Raw genomic sequence first — 21,154 nt, 5'->3', positions numbered from 1 at the left:
CTAGTCGGGCTTAATCCACAATTTTCTACATAAGAAAATTCCTGTAACAAGTCAGGAATATGAGTTATTTACATTCGTTTGATTTGTTCAGCTTTTGATTTTACAATTTGATTACTGACTTTCCGTTTTGAATTTTCCTAGGATTTCGATATTTTTGTTATTTTGCTTTTCATTATAAACCACTGCTTGGCTCCGACTTTCGCTCTCATAGAGAGATTTGTGTTCCTTTGATATAGAAGACTATTTTTAGTTATAAGCGTAAAGAGTAAATCCCTGGATGTTTTAGGAGTTGGGTTATCAGCACCTGTTGATAATATCTGCATCTTTATAGATATTCAGATCAAAATAATGATTTAAGATCATGAAAACTTGTTACTTAAAGAATACCAATAACAATTGGTATGCTTGTCTGATCGATATAATTGTAAACTCGTACAATGTAAACGTTACAACTGGTAGGGAAAATGTATTACATATAGAAAACCAATATAATGCCCTCTGTAATGTGTTTCTATGCATTTACACTGTGGCTCTAATTATTATGCTTTCACAATATTTTGACTCAAAAGAATCGGTTCATAAGATATGATTTTGAACTACTAACGATTTTGGAAAGTTGTCTGTGCTTATAACCCGTTTTTTTCAAATCACTAGACAAATTACTGTCGACTTACTCGTGGCTGCGACATGGAATTTTTGCCTTAGGAGCCCAAAAATTTAACCTGAGAAATTATACATAAACATTATGAAGGAACTTTTGAGGAGGCATTATAAATAGATTCCAAACCACGTGATTTAAAAGTGCACCTATAGTGTGTATCTTTTTTTGCACAATCCTGGTGTTCTACAAGGTATACACTCATCAATAATTCTAGATTTAAAATTCTTAATACAGACGCACGTTTTGTCTACAAATGGATTATCAGACATGTTTGCTTATGTTGTAAGTCAATAATGCTCAAACCAACATATAGTCCGATGTTATGAGAACAAACACGAGCATTTAAGAGAATATGTTGGGCTGTTACTTCTGAGTACAAATAATAATTGAGAATGGAAACGAAGAATGTGTAAAAGAGACAACAACCCGACCAGATGACCAAAGAAAAGAAAATATCTAAGAGGCACCAATGGGTCTTCAAGTCAGCGAGATAATCACACACTTACGCTGGTCCATAAACAATCAGGTATACTAGTTTAGCAACATGGAAGCCACAAAAACTCCGAAAAAAATAACAATGATCAACATAAAACATAAACTACTTCAATACAAAATATGTATTGCATGTTTAGTTTTTTCCTACTTCAAAAGATTTAAAAAAAATCTTGACATTGATATTAACGTTTTTAGTCCCACTGGACATCAACCAAATTGCATTGCATTGTTTTGCTTTGTTTTGTTATGTTCCATGATATTCGTAAGCATAAAAGACTACGTACTTATATTTTATATATTCTTTTCCTTTTTTCATAAATTTCTACGGTACCATGTTCAGATCTCATAATATGATAATTTTTTATATCGGAAACTGAATTTTCATATTCACTGTTAGCAAATTAACAACAATTTTGCTTTATAAATATGCAGGGTAAAACATATTTGCACATCATTCTATAACATACGAGTAATTCACTTAAAATGACAAGTAGTGTGTACTAAAAGTTGATTCTGAATAAATATCTCAATTAGAAATTAATCTTATGTCAGGAAGACTGTCGAACGTCCTTGTCATGTTCCTAAAAGTGATAATATTATGTTAAAATCAATCACTCTAGGACAAAGTTATATCATGTACTATTCCTTAATATCTTAATTAAAAGTTTACATGCATGCACGGTGGTCTTGTATAGGTTCTAGAACTATTGAAACGTGCTTCAATAATACACGAAGAAATATTTGAAAGGAAAAAATAAATCTTAATTTATACATTTCATCCGACTGTTTTTATGACGACAATTTTACAAACTGTTAAAATATAGTCTAGGGTTTTGCTGATAGGGCACTTTCCACGTCCAAAGTTTTATTAGTTTCCGAAAATAAAATGCTTAATAAACCTTCTGGTAGAATCTATAACCCTTTTCTATATAGAAATAAGATTAGTATAATTCTCAAAATTTTCAAATTTTATATATTTAACTTGGGATGTCTTTTTATCTGTAAACGTTGTATGTGGCGAAATGTTCACAAGTAGACAATTATTGTTCCTACATAATAAAAGTATACTAATTTGAAATAATGATACTGTTAGTTGAAGTTAAAATAATCTATATAGAAATGTCCCTTGTGTGAAGTTAATTCAAGTCACATCAATTGTTGGTTATACATTTCAATTCACTACTTTCGACATATTGTTCCGACAGCAGCTTCTGCCTTCAGTTATACTGTAAATTGGTGTCCCTTATATGTTGATGGGTTGCTGTCTCATAATTTCATTTCATTTGATGTGGTCATATGAGTATGATCGTAAAAGAATGTGACAATTCTATGATATGTTTGATGTTTCTTTTGAGTCTGGCTTTCTCTATAAATAACTACATGTATTTTTGAAAGTGTTTGTTGCCGTGACTTGTAAAATTATATTCCACTTTTGTTTAGGCGGTTGTATTCATCATCTCTCTTTTTTATTATTAATAGATTCATTTTAAATAATGTATTCATTATTTCTGAATTTACTGCCCGTGGAATGTTCGTGACATCAATGTTCTGTGTAACAATATATCAATCATCGGCGAGTAAGCAAACAGCTGTGAATCATAAAAATATTTAAGAGTCAGCTTCGATCATTCAAACCGATGCACTATCCTCAACAACTGGAATCCGCGTGTATTACGCTTTACTCAAACAAACTGTAGTTTCGGAATATTCATAACACCGTAACACCTATTTCCCCACCATAACGGGAAAATGTAAAATCTACGGAACAGTTTCCTGACGTTTTTCTTTAACATCGAAAATATAAGTTGTGGTCATATGGTACTATTTTTCTTAAGGCGTCTGAAAGATTTCTAATAAATCGGATTTTAAAATTAATTTCTGAGTTCAAAAATGTACTTAACAGCTAGGAACAGTATATCTAACATATGTTCCTGTTAACAGTTACTCTCAAATTAAGTTTATATAGGAAAATCCGTTAAATAAAGGCAACAGTAGTATACCGCTGTTCAAAACTCATAAATCCATGGACAAAAAACAAAATCGGGGCAACAAACCAAAACCGAGGGAAACGCATTAAATATAAGAGGAGAACAACGACACAACACCGAAACGCAACAGCACACAGAAACAGACCAAGCAACAGACAATACACCACGAGAATAACAAATATAACATCAAAACCAAATACATAAATATGGGATAGACAAGTACCGTGCCCCGTCTCCTTTACTATCGGCGTTAAGAGCACCTGGTCACATAACACAGAGCTTACAGATGACAAAAGGCTTAAGACACAGTTGTCCTGAAAATTGGTTGAAGGAAATGCTTTACTACATCCTTGCAATGTCCCTCTGAAATTATTGATTAAGACATAGACAATAAATTATAGATAATTAAATAAAATTGCATTTACTATAGATTATGATGCGGTACGTTTGTACGTTTTAAATTGTTGTTTCGATTTATAATTATTCACATTTGCGCTTTTAAAAAAGTTTGTGACTTTTCAAAAAGAAATGTTTGCTTTTTATTCAGGACAACTGTGTCTTAAGCCTTTTGTCATCTGTAAGCTCTGTGTTATGTGACCAGGTGCTCTTAACGCCGATAGTAAAGGAGACGAATTAATGTTAGTTTGTCTCTTTTTTGAATCCGTACCTTCTTTTAAAGAGCATGAATCGCTCGCCTGTCAATATTGAAAGAATAGGGCCTAAAAAAACTCCATGGTCTGGTTTGTCTGTTTCCATCGAGTGGCCCAGTGGTTCTCTCCGAGTACTTCAGCTTCCTCCACAATATTAACAGACTTCCCGGTGTCCTACACGATCCCTTGGACGGTGTTGGGTGGGGGTTGTTCTGGTGGTGGGATAATATTGTAAAAGACACATCTCCATTAATACTTAGGGAGTGTACATGGATCCGCTGTACCCTTGCACTGAGTCAATCAAGGGGTGCGTCTAATCTGGCGGAATCTCGAGTACATACATACATGGTGTTCAAAAAATGGTATATTTTAAGGTGTGATAATCCAATGGGTTCTCTGGTATATCTGACCGTTTCTACTGACATATAAGAGTTTTCAAAATAATAGGCAAAATCTCATAAAGTCGTCAAAATCGTCATTAAAGGGTAACAACTTCTGTAAAGATCATTCAATGTGTTCAGACATATGTAAATTTTTGAAGATCTAACTAGTATTGCTGGCAATTGATGGTGTCAAACAGCCCGAAAACAAATGATTGTTCCTAAGAGTCGAACACAAGAGCTATTACACTATTTTCATGACGTACTATCAGCTGCTCATTTAGGCCTGGACAAGACACTGGAAAAGCTCAGGAACAGATTCTATTGGCCTAACATGAAGGAATATGTTCAAGCATATTGCCGTTCATGCGACAGTTGCTTTGCAAGAAAACCCAAGAAAGAATCAAATAAAGCACCTTTGGGTACCTATGTCTCAGGAGAACCAATGGAAAGAGTAGCATTAGACATTGTTGGACCACTGCCGTTAACAAAACGAAACAATAAGTACATCTTAGTCATCTCAGATCTGTTTACAAAATGGACAGAGGCTATAGCCCTACCAAATCAGGAAAGTTCAACGTTTTGTACTGCATTTATAGACCATTTCGTAACAAAATTTGGAGCCCCTCTACATCTACATTCAGATCAAGGGAGAAACTTTCAAGCCGATCTTTTTCAGAGAATGTGCAATCTACTAGGCATTCATAAAACCAGAACTACGAGTTTCAGACCACAATCCAACGGTGGTGTGGAACGTTTTAATAGGACACTTGCTTCTATGTTATCGATGTACTGTAAACAAAAACAAGATCAATGGGACCAGTATCTACAACAGGTGATGATGGCATACAGATCTTCCGTACATGCATCTACTTCAAAGACACCAAATTCTATGCTCTTTGGAAGGGAGGTAACTTTACCGCTGCAGGCTGTGATCCCACAGCCAGATACTGAAATTCAAGAAAACCGGTCGCCAGATGACTATGTGGCACACCTACAAAATAAATTAAAAGAAAATCATGCATTTGCAAGGAAAGCACTCAAAAAGGTCTCTATATATCAGAAAAAGAGATATGATCTTAACGCCAAGAAAAGAATCTTTAAAAGGGGGGAAGCTGTTTGGATTTATGACCCAATAAGGAAAAAGGGAGTATGCTCAAAACTCACACCTAAATGGAAAGGACCATTTATAATTGAAAAGAGAATAGATGATGTTACTTACCGAGTAAAGAGAAGCTTGAGGCAGCCGTCGACTGTATATCATGTGGATCGTTTAGCACTGTATCAAGGGAGGAATGTACCATCGTGGGCAAGCAGATTGCGAAGAATGATGGATTTAGAGGAAGCAAATAACGACCAGCAATTGGATAAGCCAGTTGGCTAAATGTTGGAGGAATATTAAAGGTCCTCAGCATTCTGTACCTGTTCATACTTTTATTTTTGGATATACTGCAGTATATATTTTTATGACAGATCTGTCGGAGAACGATTTGGGGTGGTCTGATCAACCACTAGTCAAATCATTGAGATATAGGATAGGGATCCTGACTGACTAAGGAGGAGCCTAGTAGTCGAGTTTATTTTGGATATGAACAGTTATAGATATTTTTGGAGTTGTTTCGTTGGTGTTATTTGCATGGTTTTGAGTTGAGTTTACTTGCCTACGGATGCTGGCCTTCCATGAACACATTTATAGAACGGGACGGGGGGAGGATTTTAACTTATTATATAAACAATACAGGGAATTAATGGCAGTATTCCTTGTATTTCAGAATGAGTTCAGTGGTATCGACAAAATGCTGGTTATGCCCGGAAACCTATGAAAAGAAAAAGGACCTGAAGAGCCATGCCATTTCCGAGCATTCGGTGTACAGAGTTGTTTGTCCATGGTGTGTAGATAGTGAGAGGACGTTTGGCAGGATGTCGGAGCTCACCAAGCACAGTAAGAGAAAACACAATGATCTCACCATAGACCTCCTGGAGGGTGATTTCTTTACAGAGTCAAATGGATTTTGGTTAGTCAAGCGGCCAGATGATTATGTTAGAATTATAAAGCCTACAGAATGGACGAGCACCATTGCCATCAGGACCAGGGCAGCACTGTTGGGATGGGTGGAAGCCACCAAGAAGGAGGGATCAGACAAACATAAGAAGTCATGGGAAGAAGGATGGAAGAAGGCACTGGGTCATTCCGTTTCCAGTGAGCAGCCCACCAGCTCTAGGAAACGGAAATACAGTCCGTCCAGACCTCTAGTGGACCTTCCTGAATTAGCAGTAGCCAGGATTGACCTATCATCTAAGGGGAACATAGGCTTTCTTAGAATGAAGGAGTCGTCAGCAAAAATATGGTTCAAGGTAGAAATGGTACATTGGGTCATGGAGGACTCCAGGGCAAAGGACAATTTGGTTAGGAGAATGGGCATTGCAAAGACAGACCAGACAAAGTTTTGGAACAGAACTTAAGTTGTCTGAGTCAAAGCACACCTTGAATCAGGTAACGAAGGCGTTGGGAATTGGTGAGAGACATGTCAGGAAGCTCTTTAGGGGAAAGGTAACTTTTGAAACTAAGTCCAGGAAGAAGGCAGAGGAAACAACCACGGAAGAAAGTAGTAAATCCGATATTGGAGAAGAGCCAGAGTACGAGATCATGGACTCTATTGGAGAAGTAGACAACCTAGAAATTATAATAGAAGAAAATGAACAATCAGAAACAGCTAAGACCGTCTCAACAACCCAGGAACCATCAGAAAAAGTTACAGATGTCCCACCTACAGCCGAAAAGAAAAAACCAAGCAAGCCAGTACCAATTCAAGACACAGCCCTCTTAAGAAGCTAGACAACGAAGAGAATGATACATATTTACCAATGCTGAGTGAGGACGAGAAGGAAGAGGAGGAGGAAGACAAGGCAACATCAGAGAGGTCAGATAAACGAATCATAATGGTGAGCCAAAAGGAAGTGTTTGATATTGACACTGACGAAGAAGAAACTACCAATATATCACTTAGAGGGAGGGCGGAGAAGCTATTAAAGGCAGGAGGGATGCCCCTATTTCCACCAGGGAGGAGACAATGGGCCGGAGAAAGAATGCAGGTGTCGAGTAAACCAACACCAATGTTCTGGCCGCCCAAGGAATGGAGGAAATTGACAGCGGATCAGAAGCTGACAGCATGGAGGTTCGCTGCCATGACCTTGGCAAGGGAGCATGGAGTCGACACCGTCAAGGAAGAGAGGGACGTGCTTGATAAGTATGCCATGCTTGCCTTGCCAGGTACTGCGTTGCCTAATCAACATGGAGAAGACTTGATTATAAAGGCTCGTTTGGCCAACTACCACTTGTTGAAGGATATCTGTCTTGGTAAACTGGAAGGAATTGAAGCTTTGGAATTAATAGATATGCTGGAAGCCGCAACCCGATCAACACTACAAAATGACTTAGTTAAATTATTATGTAATGTACCTCTGAGATTGTCAGAAGATGTTAAGAAGGATAAATCGCATTAACTGTATACACTTTTTTTACTATCTAAGATGACAACGACCATCACCAAGAAGAACCGATCAAGAGAGACTTAGAACTGTCAAATTTTATTGTTATTGTTCTTTTGTGTTTTAATGCTTTTAGTTCATTGCATATATTTTATCATGTGTACAATACAAAAGAGAATTCGGGAGAATTCTTTTTTCATTGGGTGGGGTAAGTGTTATAAATGGGCATTGATAATAACCTCAAAGAAACAACACATTTTATATTTCTAAATTTTATTGAGATCAATATCTGAAAACCTGAAAAGTAATGGTCTTAGATGATTTTCATACACTAAGACAACTTTGGCAAACTCAATTTGGGGAGATCAAATTGCATATTTTTATAATTAGTACCAATTTCGTCAGATAACATAACATTTAACATAACGTCTATCAACTTATCAAGTTGACATAGCGGTAAAATTCAACTGTCAGTGAACAGGCACTTTGATCACGATTTTCACGGGTCTACATTAAATTCACACTTTCAGGGGATAATGGGTTTGTAAAACATGTTTGTCGTTACCTATTCATTCAGTCTCAGTGTTATTTGACACATCTTTTGGGTAGTTTTCCCTTAAATTCCATCGTGGCGAGTGCTTGTTTACGTATATTGGAAGTTGCCATTCCAACGAATGGTCACTTCCGGGTAACGGTACTTCTTTATAAAGTTATAATAATACATACAAGTATTATTAAGATATGATTAAATTACTTGCTGGCCTTCCTTTTACTGTGTAGGATATTTAATAATAGGAAATAATTACGTTAAGTACGTTTTTGTGTATCGCCGTTATGGAACTATTTTGTGATTTCGATGACGTCATATAGTAACGTAGGTGATAAGGCTACGAGTATGGAATTTTAAGGTTTATATTTATTATGTCACTTTTTTATTGGAATTAAGGGCAAACTTTCGCAATTTTATGTATTTATAACGACATTTTGGGACATGAGCCAGAGTTTTCCTTAGTATTTCAAAGTTATAGTAGATTTTCAGTTCTGTGAGTCGCGGATGTATTTCACCGTCAAGTATAAATACGGCGTCGCACTAATACTTTGGCATATCGTATCTGGCTATCAAGCAGAGCTGTACAATAAACCAAACAAACCCTTAAAAACAAGCAAGCTATTTAGGTATAGGATGCATTTCGATATACAGCTATTTCACCTTAAGCTATGCGATAGCATTTCAAGCCTTTATTTATCTTTTTACATCTTTTGGAATATTTAACTAAAAGCTCACATAAGGACGTCTAGGAACCAAATATCGCTTTTATATATATTCCCGCTTAAGCAGGTCTTCAACAGGAAGTGGCTTCATATTAAGACAAGATGAGGAACCAGTTCAATGTTTACAATTTCTAATAACAGTTTTTGGCAAATTACACAAATTATTAAAGATGTAAAGATACGATGTCCCACCACGTTGACAACTTTCTTATATCGTAGTTTAATGAAATATGTATATTCCATTCTCTCATTATTGTATTGATAGGATAAAGTCTTGTAAATCTGTATTTATAAGTTATATCTGGGGTTCGGAAGGCCAGCATCTTACTATTACAATTTATGGTTATACTATGTTATTGCTGATATTTGCATGCGTTATTTATTGAGATAAACATGCATACTGGACAAGAATAAAAGTCACTCTTTTACGCTGGATTCTTCATTTATATATGATTATGCTGGAGTCAACAAACTACACTCAAAACAAGACAAAGTAACGGAACACTATCAATAAGCAATCCTACGGAATTAAAAGTACACTCGACCCCTACTCGCCCGCCTGTAACAATACTAAGGCTTTTCTAGCTCAGGCATAGATAACCTTAGCTGTATTTGACAAGCTTTTAGGAATTTTTGTCCTCAATGCTCTTTCAACTTTGTACTTTATTTTGCCTTTTGTTTCTCAATTTTTTTGGATTCGAGCGTCACTGATGAGTCTTTTGTAGACGAAACGCGCGTTTGGCTCATATACAAAATTTAGTCCTGATTTTTATGATGAGTTTATTCACTAACACTGGGTAGATGCCACTGCTGTTGGAGATTTATTTCCCCGAGGGTATCACTAGCCCAGTAGTCAGCACTTGTGCTGTCATGAATTATCATTGATATGGTTATATTAATAAATTTAATGTTCACAAAATTTAGAATTTTTGAAATACTTAGGCTTTTCTACCTCAGGCATAGATAAAAGAGGGACGAAAGACACCAAAGGGACAGTCAAACTCGTAAATCTAAAACAAACTGACAACGCCATGGCTAAAAATGAAAAAGACAAACAGAAAAACAATAGTACACATGACACAACATAGAAAACTAAAGAATAAAACAACACGAACCCCACCAAAAACTAGGGGTGATCTCAGGTGCTCCGGAAGGGTAAGCAGATCCTGCTCCACATGCGGCACCCGTCGTGTTGCTTATGTGATTACAAATCCGGTAAATAGTCTAATTCGGTAGGTCAAATTCATGAAAGGGAAGGGGATTGTAGTTACGACGCAAGGAACATATCCGATATCATTTGTGAAACGGTTATTCCATAACGGTCAACCAACTCGTGATGGCGTCCGTAAACTTTACGAAGGGATGATTTCAACTTCACCATTTGGAACTCTTGGTTTAATAGCTTCCTTGTGAGCAGTAACCCTCTATCAAGAAAATCATGATAGGAAATGCAAGCAAAGGAATATCGTATCAATTGGGAGATATATACCCCGTATGCAGATGCTGCTGGAATGTTGCTACTTAGAAATGGAAAGTTCACAATTGGAAAGCTGAAATCATCTCTTTTGTCGTAAAGTTTTGTCTTCAACCGACCCTCATTGTCAATTTCTAGATGTAAGTCAAGATATGAAGCCGACTTAACTGTATCTGTAGTATCCTTTATCTCCAATTCGATGGGATAGATGCGATCCACATAGTCACCAAATTTTGAATTGTTTAGTGAAAGAACGTCATCTATATAGCGGAAAGTAGAGTTAAAGGATATTGCTAACGTCTTATCTTTCTTCCTAAGAAGTTCCTGAATGAAGTCAGCCTCATATTAATAAAGAAACAAGTCAGCAAGTAGAGGGGCACAGTTTGTTCCCATTGGGATGCCGACAGTCTGTTGAAAAACACGTCCTCCGAACGTAACAAATATGTTGTCAATCAAGAAATCAAGCATCTTGATAATATCGGTTTCAGAGAATTTTTTGTTTGAATCAGAATGGTTCTTTACAAAGTATGATTTATCCCTCCCTAAGACAAGATACTTGTATCTACGTTGGCCATTCTTTTTAATGAAGCAAAGTAATACCAACTCTTTTAATTTGTCTTTTAGTTTGGAATGTGGAATACTTGTGTAAAGAGTAGAAAAGTCAAATGCCTTAGCTGTATTTGGCAAAACTTTTAAGAATTTTGGTCCTCAATGCTCTTCAACTTCGTACTTTATTTGTCCTTTTAAACATTTTTTGGATTCCAGCGTCACTGGTGAGTCTTTTGTAGACGAAACGCGCGTCTGGCGTATATACAAAATTTAGTCCTGGTATCTATGATGAGTTTGTTTACATACACGTGTATCAATGTAACAAATGTATATTGTAAAGTTTACATAACTTAAGTTGAATATACTTTTATCAAAAACTACGTAAATTTATATAAAAGTACCATATGTCATATCGTTGTGTAAGAAAGTCACTATGAGTTAGCACTGAATTTTGTTAAAAAATCTTCAGAATAGCTTTTTATGAACGCAAAATCTTCAACGGTTTGAAACGGCCGCGTTGATTCCACATACGCCAACATTGAAAAATATAATAGGTTAAAGTATAATAACAAAAATAAAGAACTCCGAGAAACATTTAAAACAGATAAGCCATACCTAGATGGCAAAATACAAAGTTCAAACACATGAAACGAACAGAAAACCACTGTCATATTGCAGACTTAGCACATGCACAGATCGTCACTTGAATTTCAAGCTCATATCTTTTTAATATATCGTAGTAACATAATTACTCATCAAAAGGGAAATTTAAGAAATCCACAATGCAATTTGAAAGTCATATGATATACGACAAAAACATTTATTGACAACGATATGTTGTCCTTAATAAAATTGAGAATGAAATGCGGAATATTTCGAAGAGAGAAAAACACTATTAAAGAATAGAAAACTATCCATGGCCACCAATGGGTTTTCAATACAGCGAGATATCCCGCACCTGGACACGGGTCCCTAACCAGAAAACGGACGTCACATTTAACCCAAAAACATATAAAGGAACCAAAATTAAATTAAACATATAATACTTACCATGATCAGAGGTTCATGACTTGGGAAATGTGCAAAAAATGTGGCTGAGTTGATATGTTTTGTGCGATTTCAACCCTCCTCAAGATTACAAGATGTGGGCATTAAATCATACAACGAAGACAATCAGTGACTTTTTTTATTGCATCTAGCTAAAATGTCCTTTGCTGATGAAAAAGGTAGAGTTCCGAAAATAAGAAGATAAAATATCTGAAACTAATCATTTCTAATTGATATGACTAACTCGTACTACGTGCATCAAATATTTTTGTGAAATATTCGGCGGCGATTCCAATTCCAGTTTCGGTGTTGTTACCTATGTTGAGGATCTGTCCATACTTCTTTCTGCCTCCATCAGCTGTTTCATAATGTGAAGTACTAAATACAACTGCTCCATTAACGAACTGAACTGATGAAGTATCGTAATCAACCTAAAAAATGTGGGACGAATAGCAAAATTACACAAATGGATAAGAAATCCTTGAGAAATAAATAGGAAGGAATATAATGACAATATTATCAGTTGAAATTGCAGAGAAACCTGATGTTTAAATAGTACGAACTAGACATCTTGGTCTAGTTGTCCTGCTCCTGGGTCATCTTAATTTCATATTTATTTATTGGTTCTTTTCTATATTTCATTTAACATTTTCACGAACAGCATATAACAGTTGCCTTTGTGTGTGTGTCTTTTTACTTTTTTGTGTGATGTCGTATAAATGATCGAATGATAACTCTAAATTGTGTCCGGGACGACCTAGTATTGTTAAATGTAATTTACTTTTAACTCTGGGTAATATTATGTAATGTAAAGATAAACTCAACAAGCAACAATAGCATCAGAAAAATATATTGAGTGTCTCTTCGGTATTTCCGTTTTTTTTTAATATGGTATAATGCAACTACTATTGACAAAAGAGGTTGAAAATATCAATTTAGGGTCAATCAAAAGAAGAAAAAATAACCATTTGACGGCCAAAATTTTAGAAAAACGAGGAAAAGTCAAAACTCGATTTTTGAAACTCTTCATAGAAAACTAGTTTGAGCACCAGGAACCCAATAAAAATATGTGAATTTCAAGTCCTCTGAAATTGTAGTCCTGTGCCACGTATTTATATAACTATGTTAAGAATATTACCTTTGTAACGATAGAATTATCAATTGTATCATTGAATGTAGTTTTAAGCCATGATATATCAGATATAGCAGTATTCTGGCTGGACACAGTTGTTTGCCCGCAAACTATAAATAAATTAATACAAAGTTAAATAAGCAATTAACTAAACCAATACATCAATGTTGCATTACTTATCTTAAAAGAGTACCTGGGTATAGTTATTTCATTTCTGTTTTACTGCACTTGTCTCTTTCATAAAAAAAAAGTTTTTTTCTTTACAATTCTTTAAATATTCATTTTTTCCTAATCAATGTTTCATATTAAAGATTTTTCCATTTGCGGAAATATATCCCAACTCAAAATTGTTTGTAAAACAGTTATTGTGATCTCTCGTTCATCTTGGATTTTTTTTGGGGGGGAGGGGGGGGGAGGTTGGCTAGTCATAAAACTGGGTCCAAGCCACCATTTTCCCTTATATGTCCTGTACCAAGTCAAGAATATGGCAGTTAATATAAAAAAATATAGTTTATAGGTATATTGACGTTTGTTTTTGTTGTTCTTTCGTGTTCCTGTTTTTTTCTTTTATTGCTTTCTTCTTATAGTTGATGCGTTTCCCTTCGTTTTAGTTTGTAACCCGGATTTGTTTTTTCTCAATCGATATATGACTTTGTATCACCGGTATACTTCAGTTTTTTGGTTGAGGTTCGATCGTGTTAGTCTATTTCGGATGTTGTATCGTTGTGTGGACTAGTCTGTCATCTTTATAGATTTTTGACACAAGCCAAACGTCAATCCTTTTTGGATTGGATTACGAGAAAAATGGAAATTATATGGAATATTACCTTGTTCAAAGTAACAGGGAAACGTTTGGTGTTTAGTCATTTCAATATGTACAATACCAATAAACACATACATGTTTTAATTCAAACTCCTCGTGATGTTTAAAGAACAGTTTGAGCTTATGTCAAGCTTTAATCTATTTTCAATTCTAAGGGCAAGGCGGAAAACAGTGTATAGGTTTCATCTGCACACTTATGTCGTGCATAAAAAGGTTGAAGTTTTAATCTAAACAAATCGTACCTTTTAAAACAAACATAAGGCCAATAGGAAATCCACTGTCAAAAAGACATTGAGTAGGGGCAATAACGTTCGAAACTAATTTACTAACATCAACAAATTTCGACAGACCGACAAATAGAGATGGGTACTTATGTATAAAAGATAGAGAGTAAACATAAACTAGAAATTGTCAAAATAAGACGCAAATGACCACCAAGAAGTCATCATGTGGTTCAAAGTGGCTTAAGTAAACTTACTCATTGTGGTCATTTGTTCAACAGTATATTTGTCCTTGTCGAGTTGGTCACACATTGGGCAGCTAGATACGCATCTTCTTTCCAGCAACATTCTTCTTCTTCTTCCTAAAATATAAACAGATAATACATGTTTAAACATAAAAATGAGATGTATATGATTGCCAATTAGATATATATATACATACCATGCCATGCGATAATGTGGTGGTAGTAAGTAATTATTGGCCACCAAAACGACATTCAACCATAAAAAAAAAGACCCAAACCATATGGTCGGATATAAAAGTTCATATAAGAAAATTTTTACATATTCAAACGAGAAAACTAACGGCCTAACTTATAACAAAACAATAAACCAAATATGATCAGAATGAGCCAATGATAACCGCTATACTACAGCTCCGGACAGGCACATAAAGAATGAGGCGATGTTAAACATGTTCGAGGGCGCTTGACCCTACGACCAACAACATACGACGACTGTGATACAGCAAAACATAAGAACGAAATTAAAAAATAAGTTGTTACTGGATTAACTCAAAAGATCCGTAACAATTACTGAAATCTAGTTCAAAACAAATAAGAACTAACACAAACTATGTCCCATATTTCAATTTGAATGTTAATGCTTAATATGGCTTGTTATCTTCTTTTACACACAAGACAAATTTACTCTTCACAAAATTTCAATGGCCAAACTTTATGGTTTGACCTATGGAATAATAGCACAAAAAATAAAGTAAAAACTTTGTAACTTTTTTTCGTCCGATGCACCTTCCTGTATTTTACTAAACCAAAAAACCCGAATTGATTTATCCGACCGGCGATTGGACACATGACTTTTTACACTGTACGCAAGCCCAATATATCTAGGTCAGGGACGTTGTTTCGAAGTATTTATTTATTTTCTAAATAGCTTTCTAGCTAAAACTGTTTCAAGATGTTAGATTCCTCATTAAGTGTCATTGGGTCCTGATATTAGACAGCTGCAGATGAGGTTCATTTGAGTTTTGCTTGGTTATGACCGACCTTAGTTATATAGTGTTATTTCTTTGCAAAAGTTGGTAGAGCAATCACGTACTGGCATACAGGTCCCAGTGTAATTTTTGTTAATATACTGCAATTTAATACGACTGTATCACAAGTGAGAGGTTTCGATAGCTGTAAAAGTGTTTGAGCTTTTGATTTTGACATTTGGTAAGGGATTTTTTGTTTTGAATTTAAATTTGAGTACGCTATGTTTTCTTGATTTCACATTTTTCTTTACAGTTGTTCCAGAACAAATTGTCAGGGAAAATTAATCGCTACTATAACAGTTTCTTTGATATTTTGTGGAAATTATCAAAATACAATAGTTTGATTTAGTTTGCGTTAGGTAAAGGCGAGTTATGAAAAATATATACATTATCAAAGTAGTAAAACGTGAAAACGCATACACATACCTGTAAATATGTTTTTGAAAGAATTTCCCCAGGATTTCATGGTATTAACAAAATTATCCAAAAGGTTGTTAACTCCAGATAAGGCAGTTCCGATGTAATTGTCGAGATTTGAGATTCCCTTTCCAAGATTCATAAATCCTCCCAAAGGATTTCCCAGGGCCTTATTTATTTTATCGCCAACATTTTTAAAATCTTGTCCTAGATTTTTAAATCCGGCGCTCAGTTTGTTCAATTCTGCTTGTCCTGATCTCTCTAACTGGTCAGCAATGGTATTTGCAAGGTTTGAGAGTTTATTTGCAAATAACCCTGCTTGGTCTCCCATCCAATCACCGGAGTTTTTGAACCATTTACCAGCGTCCTCTAAAGCCGTTCCCGCAAATGCTATTGCTGTATTAGCACCCGTGGACAACATATGTAACACTACTTTATCTACTGATGGTGTACTGAAACATTTGGTAAAAAATACATATAACACTTGGCAACTAAGATTCAATAATGAATTTTCCCTTCGCTCGCACACTTCTTTTCTCTATTTTTTTTTATAAAAATTATTTTAGACGTTAATGGTTTCTTCGGATTAATCAAGCTGGTTACAATTTTGAAGTAAGTCTTTTAGGGAAGTGAACTTTCTCAATTCAATGGAAAATCCCTTGATCTAAAATTGCCAAAATTTATAACATCTTAGTTCGTTGTTGATATTTGTTACGAAAATTTTAAGGAAACAATGTTGTAATGTTGGTGCAATATAAATAATATGGATATGGATTGCAAGACTATTTTTCCAGTATCAAATAATGACACGTGCAATGCCCCATTTTATTATTTGAATAATACACATTTACAATTCCTCAGGTATCTACCATTACACTCGAGTATGATACAATACATGAGGGTTTGAATGGGGTTTTAAGAATACAGAATAATTGACAAAATGTTCAGAATAAAGATCAACATTTTAGGAAGAATAGAGAAAAATTGCTTCCCAAAATTAAAAACTGCATATTTGAATGTTGTTTGAAAATGTTGGAATTATATGAACGTATACGATTAAGATTAGTATTAAAAGTAAAATCTCTTCGACAGTTAATGGGTTCGATATTTAATGGAACCACAATTTACGACGTTAGATCTACTTACGCTTGGCATAGATCTTGCCTACATGTGTTACAATCGTCTACAGTATTGTTAATTTTTTCTTCACATCCGTCAATAAGAGATCTTTGTATCAAAGCTATTGAATTTAGTTTGTCAACGATTTTACCAAGGACTTCTCTTCTTGTCTCAATGTCGACATCTATAACAAATTTCCATATATTTCAATTGTTGTACATGCATGGAATACAAAACAGTAAATCTAGGACATGTTTATCAACAAATTGTTTAAAGTAACATCATTTTTGAAAAAAAATTCAAATATTCTAATATTGTGGTGAGCGTGGTACATTGGGTATAAAGACCAGTATTTAATCAAAATCAAATTCTAAAACGATTTATTGATTGATTGAGTAATTGGAGTCTAACGCCACTTTATAAATGTCTTTATTATGTCACACATTTACAATTACAATGGTATACAGAAACTAAATGACATCAATAAATACAGACATAAAGACTTGAATACACAGAGGAAAATATGTACACTATTCAAAATTATACTAATAGTATTTAGCCAGGAGGGCATACTTCAGCAGAGAAAACCGGAGTGCAGGTAGAGAACCTCCGATATTGAGAGGGAAAAACTGACAATTCGAAAAAAGAATAATTATCGCATTATTATTCCTTTAAAACAAATGAAAACTGTGCTATGCTGACTGATAGAATTAGAACTGCGATTAATTTAAAAACAGTTATTTAAAATTCGATATTATTTTTTACAGAAGAATAGCCGTATTAGGCACACCTTTATGGAATTTTGGGTCCTTAATTAATGCTCTTTAACGTTATACTGTTTTGTTTTACAAAAATTATATATAATGACAGAAAGTAAAGAGACAAAACTTAATGCAATTGCTTATACCAAAAATGAAGCAACAGCACTGATTAACTGTTCTATATGTTGAGACTATTGATGAATGAGCGTCAACAGAGAGTAATAGTACCTTTAACTTGTAGAAATGTCAAAAAGTACTAAATATATTTTAGTTATGATTCTTACACAATAATCCTGTTGTTTATAATCGTACAAAGACACAAGATGAAAAGAATAAACTACCTTTTAAACCGGCATCATTCATGACTTGGACAGCACACATCACAAGTGGTGTGACTGTTAGTAAAATCAATGCTGCAATCATTGTCATTTCTTCTTCACAGGGTATGACTTTTTCTAGAATGAAGGCACACTATTTATACTAAAAACAGAAAACATGTTGTTTGAAAAAAGTCATAAATAATCAAAAGTATTCAAACATGGAGGTCGGTGATTTATTGCAAAGTTTAGCCTCACAGCAATTTGGTCAGCTTGTTTTGAATATGTTATGCAAATATATTTCAATGATGACCTGCCTGAGGAAAACGTGTGTTTGGGGGTTGATTTTTTTCAAAATATGTTTTCTATATATGAATATTTATTTTTTGTTGTCCTTGTTATTCTGGGTTACGCATTTTACATTAGTGTAGTGGTACATTTTGTATATCGAATTCAGTTATATTTTAAATTAGATAGACCTACTTCAGTGAAATGACATTATATTATCCCACATGCTACATCCGACCATAAAAACAATTTCATCAATACAAACAATTTATATCCTGATTAGTCTTATTTATCTGGTGTATCAAATTATAAGCCTGGTAATTTGATACTATTTACACCACTGTATCGATGCCACTGGAAGTGGACGTTTCGTATCCCAAGGTATCACCAGCCTAGAAGTCAGCACTTCGGTGTTAACACGAATATCAATGTTATGGGCATTTTTATGAATTAACTGTTTGCAAAAGTATGAACTAATCGAAATACTGATGATTTTCTTATACTAAGCAAAGCCATGTTTGGCACACCTTTATGGAGTGCTCTTCAACTTTGTACTGTTTGGTTTTTAAATACGTTGATCTAAGCGTCACTGATGAGTCTTAGGTAGAGGTAACGCGCGTCTGGCATATCAAATTATAAACCTGATACTGTACCTTTGATAACTATATGAACATGAATGAAAGTTCTCGCCAATATAAAACAGATTGTACCTGTAAAAACTTATTTCAGCCGGAATAGCTCACCATAGGTATTACAGTGACGTTGTTTACCGAGTCCGGAAATGAAAGCCAACTATTTTCGTGGATACTTTATTTTATCGTTTTGCCCTTTCTAGTCCATTTCGTGGCGATTTAATTTCGCGTCGTGACTCTCAAATTCAATTGATGTAGTTAAGTAAGAAATAATCAAAGTTTAACATATTTGCGACGATTTTTATTTCTCGATATTTTTCTTCTCGCGAAAGTCGCGAAAATAAATCGCTGGAGAAAATAAGTTAGTTTACAGGATATGCGATCCGGGTAAACTTTTCGATAATTTAAATAAAATTTCAATAAAATGTTACCTATTCAACACAGTTTAATTAGATTTTTGAATGTTTTGACATTGGTTTAAATGTTGATTTTGTAATTTTATTTATATTGCAAGACGTTATATGTTCACTTTTAGTTTCGTTCAACTCAGCTGATTTTTTTTTTCTTTAATTTTAGTCCTTGGACATATACAAAAAATGCTGCAGAATGTGTACTCTGTATTTCTGTAGTGCCTTTATCAATTGATAAGATATTTGGTATTCAAAAGTTCTAGTCGGGCTTAATCCACCATTTTCTACATAAGAAAATTCCTGTAACAAGTCAGGAATATGAGGCTGAGTTATTTACATTCGTTTGATTTGTTCAGCTTTTGATTTTACAATTTGATTACGGACTTTCCGTTTTGAATTTTCCTAGGATTTCGATATTTTTGTTATTTTACTTTTCATTATAAACCACTGCTTGGCTCCGACTTTCGCTCTCATAGAGCGATTTGTGTTCCTTTGATATAGAAGACTATTTTTAGTTAAAAGCGTAAATAGTAAATCCCTGGATGTTTTAGGAGTTGGGTTATCAGCACCTGTTGATAATATCTGCATCTTTATAGATATTCAGACCAAAATAATGATTTAAGATCATGAAAACTCGTTACTTAAATAATACCAATAACAATTGGTATGCTTGTCTGATATAATTGTAAACTCGAAAAATGTAAACGTTACAACTGGTAGGGAAAATATATTACATATACAAAACCAATATAATGCCCTCTGTAATGTGTTTCTATGCATTTCCACTGTGGCTCTAATTATTATGATTTCACAATATTTTGACTCAAAAGAATCGGTTCATAAGATATGATTTTGAAATACTAACGATTTTGGAAAGTTGTCTGTGCTTATAACCCGCTTTTTCAAATCACTAGGCAAATTACTGTCGACTTACTCATGGCTGCGACATGGATTTTTTGCCTTAGAAGCCCAAAAATTTAACCTGAGAAATTATACATAAACATTATGAAGGAACTTTTGAGGAGGCATTATAAATAGATTCCAAACCACTTGATTTAAAAGAGCACCTATAGTGTGTATCTTTTTTTTTTGCACAATCCTGGTGTTCTACAGGAGAAACACTCATCAATAATTCTAGATTTAAAATTCTTAATGCAGACGCACGTTTTGTCTACAAATGGATTATCAGACAGGTTTGCTTATGTTGTAAGTCAATAATACTCAAACCAACATATAGTCTGATGTAATGAGAACAAACACGAGCATTTAAGAGAATATGTTTGGCTGTTACTTCTGAGTACAAATAATAATTGAGAATGGAAACGAAGAATGTGTAAAAGAGACAACAACCCGACCAGATGACCAAAGAAAAGAAAATATCCAAGAGGCACCAATGGGTCTTCAAGTCAGCGAGATAATCACACACTTACGCTGGTCCATAAACAATCAGGTATACTAGTTTAGCAACATGGAAGCCACAAAAACTCCGAAAAAAATAACAATGATCAACATAAAACATAAACTACTTCAATACAAAATATGTATTGCATGTTTAGTTTTTTCCTACTTCAAAAGATTTTAAAAAAATCTTGACATTGATATTAACGTTTTTAGTCCCACTGGACATCAACCAAATTGCATTGCATTGTTTTGCTTTGTTTTGTTATGTTCCATGATATTCGTAAGCATAAAAGACTACGTACTTATATTTTATATATTCTTTTCCTTTTTTCATAAATTTCTACGGTACCATGTT

General features: G+C 34.5%; 1 protein-coding gene across 1 annotated transcript; it reads right to left on the bottom strand.

Annotated features, from left to right (window-relative positions):
• Positions 1 to 12,130: 12,130 nt before the first annotated feature.
• Positions 12,131 to 18,204, bottom strand: LOC134683675 (uncharacterized). Its single transcript, XM_063542986.1, has 6 exons — positions 18,093 to 18,204; positions 17,018 to 17,174; positions 15,881 to 16,323; positions 14,439 to 14,543; positions 13,144 to 13,247; positions 12,131 to 12,436 (listed from the first exon to the last, which is right to left on the bottom strand). The coding sequence occupies exons 1-6, from the start codon at positions 18,178 to 18,180 to the stop codon at positions 12,245 to 12,247; spliced, it is 1,089 nt and encodes a 362-aa protein (XP_063399056.1). The 5' UTR covers positions 18,181 to 18,204; the 3' UTR covers positions 12,131 to 12,244.
• Positions 18,205 to 21,154: the final 2,950 nt, after the last annotated feature.

This window comes from Mytilus trossulus, chromosome 9 (genome assembly GCF_036588685.1).
Source record: "Mytilus trossulus isolate FHL-02 chromosome 9, PNRI_Mtr1.1.1.hap1, whole genome shotgun sequence".
In the NCBI taxonomy this organism is placed as follows: Eukaryota; Metazoa; Mollusca; class Bivalvia; order Mytilida; family Mytilidae; genus Mytilus; species Mytilus trossulus.
The sequence above is the reverse complement of the archived record's forward strand: the minus strand, read 5'-3'. Positions and strand labels throughout refer to the sequence as shown.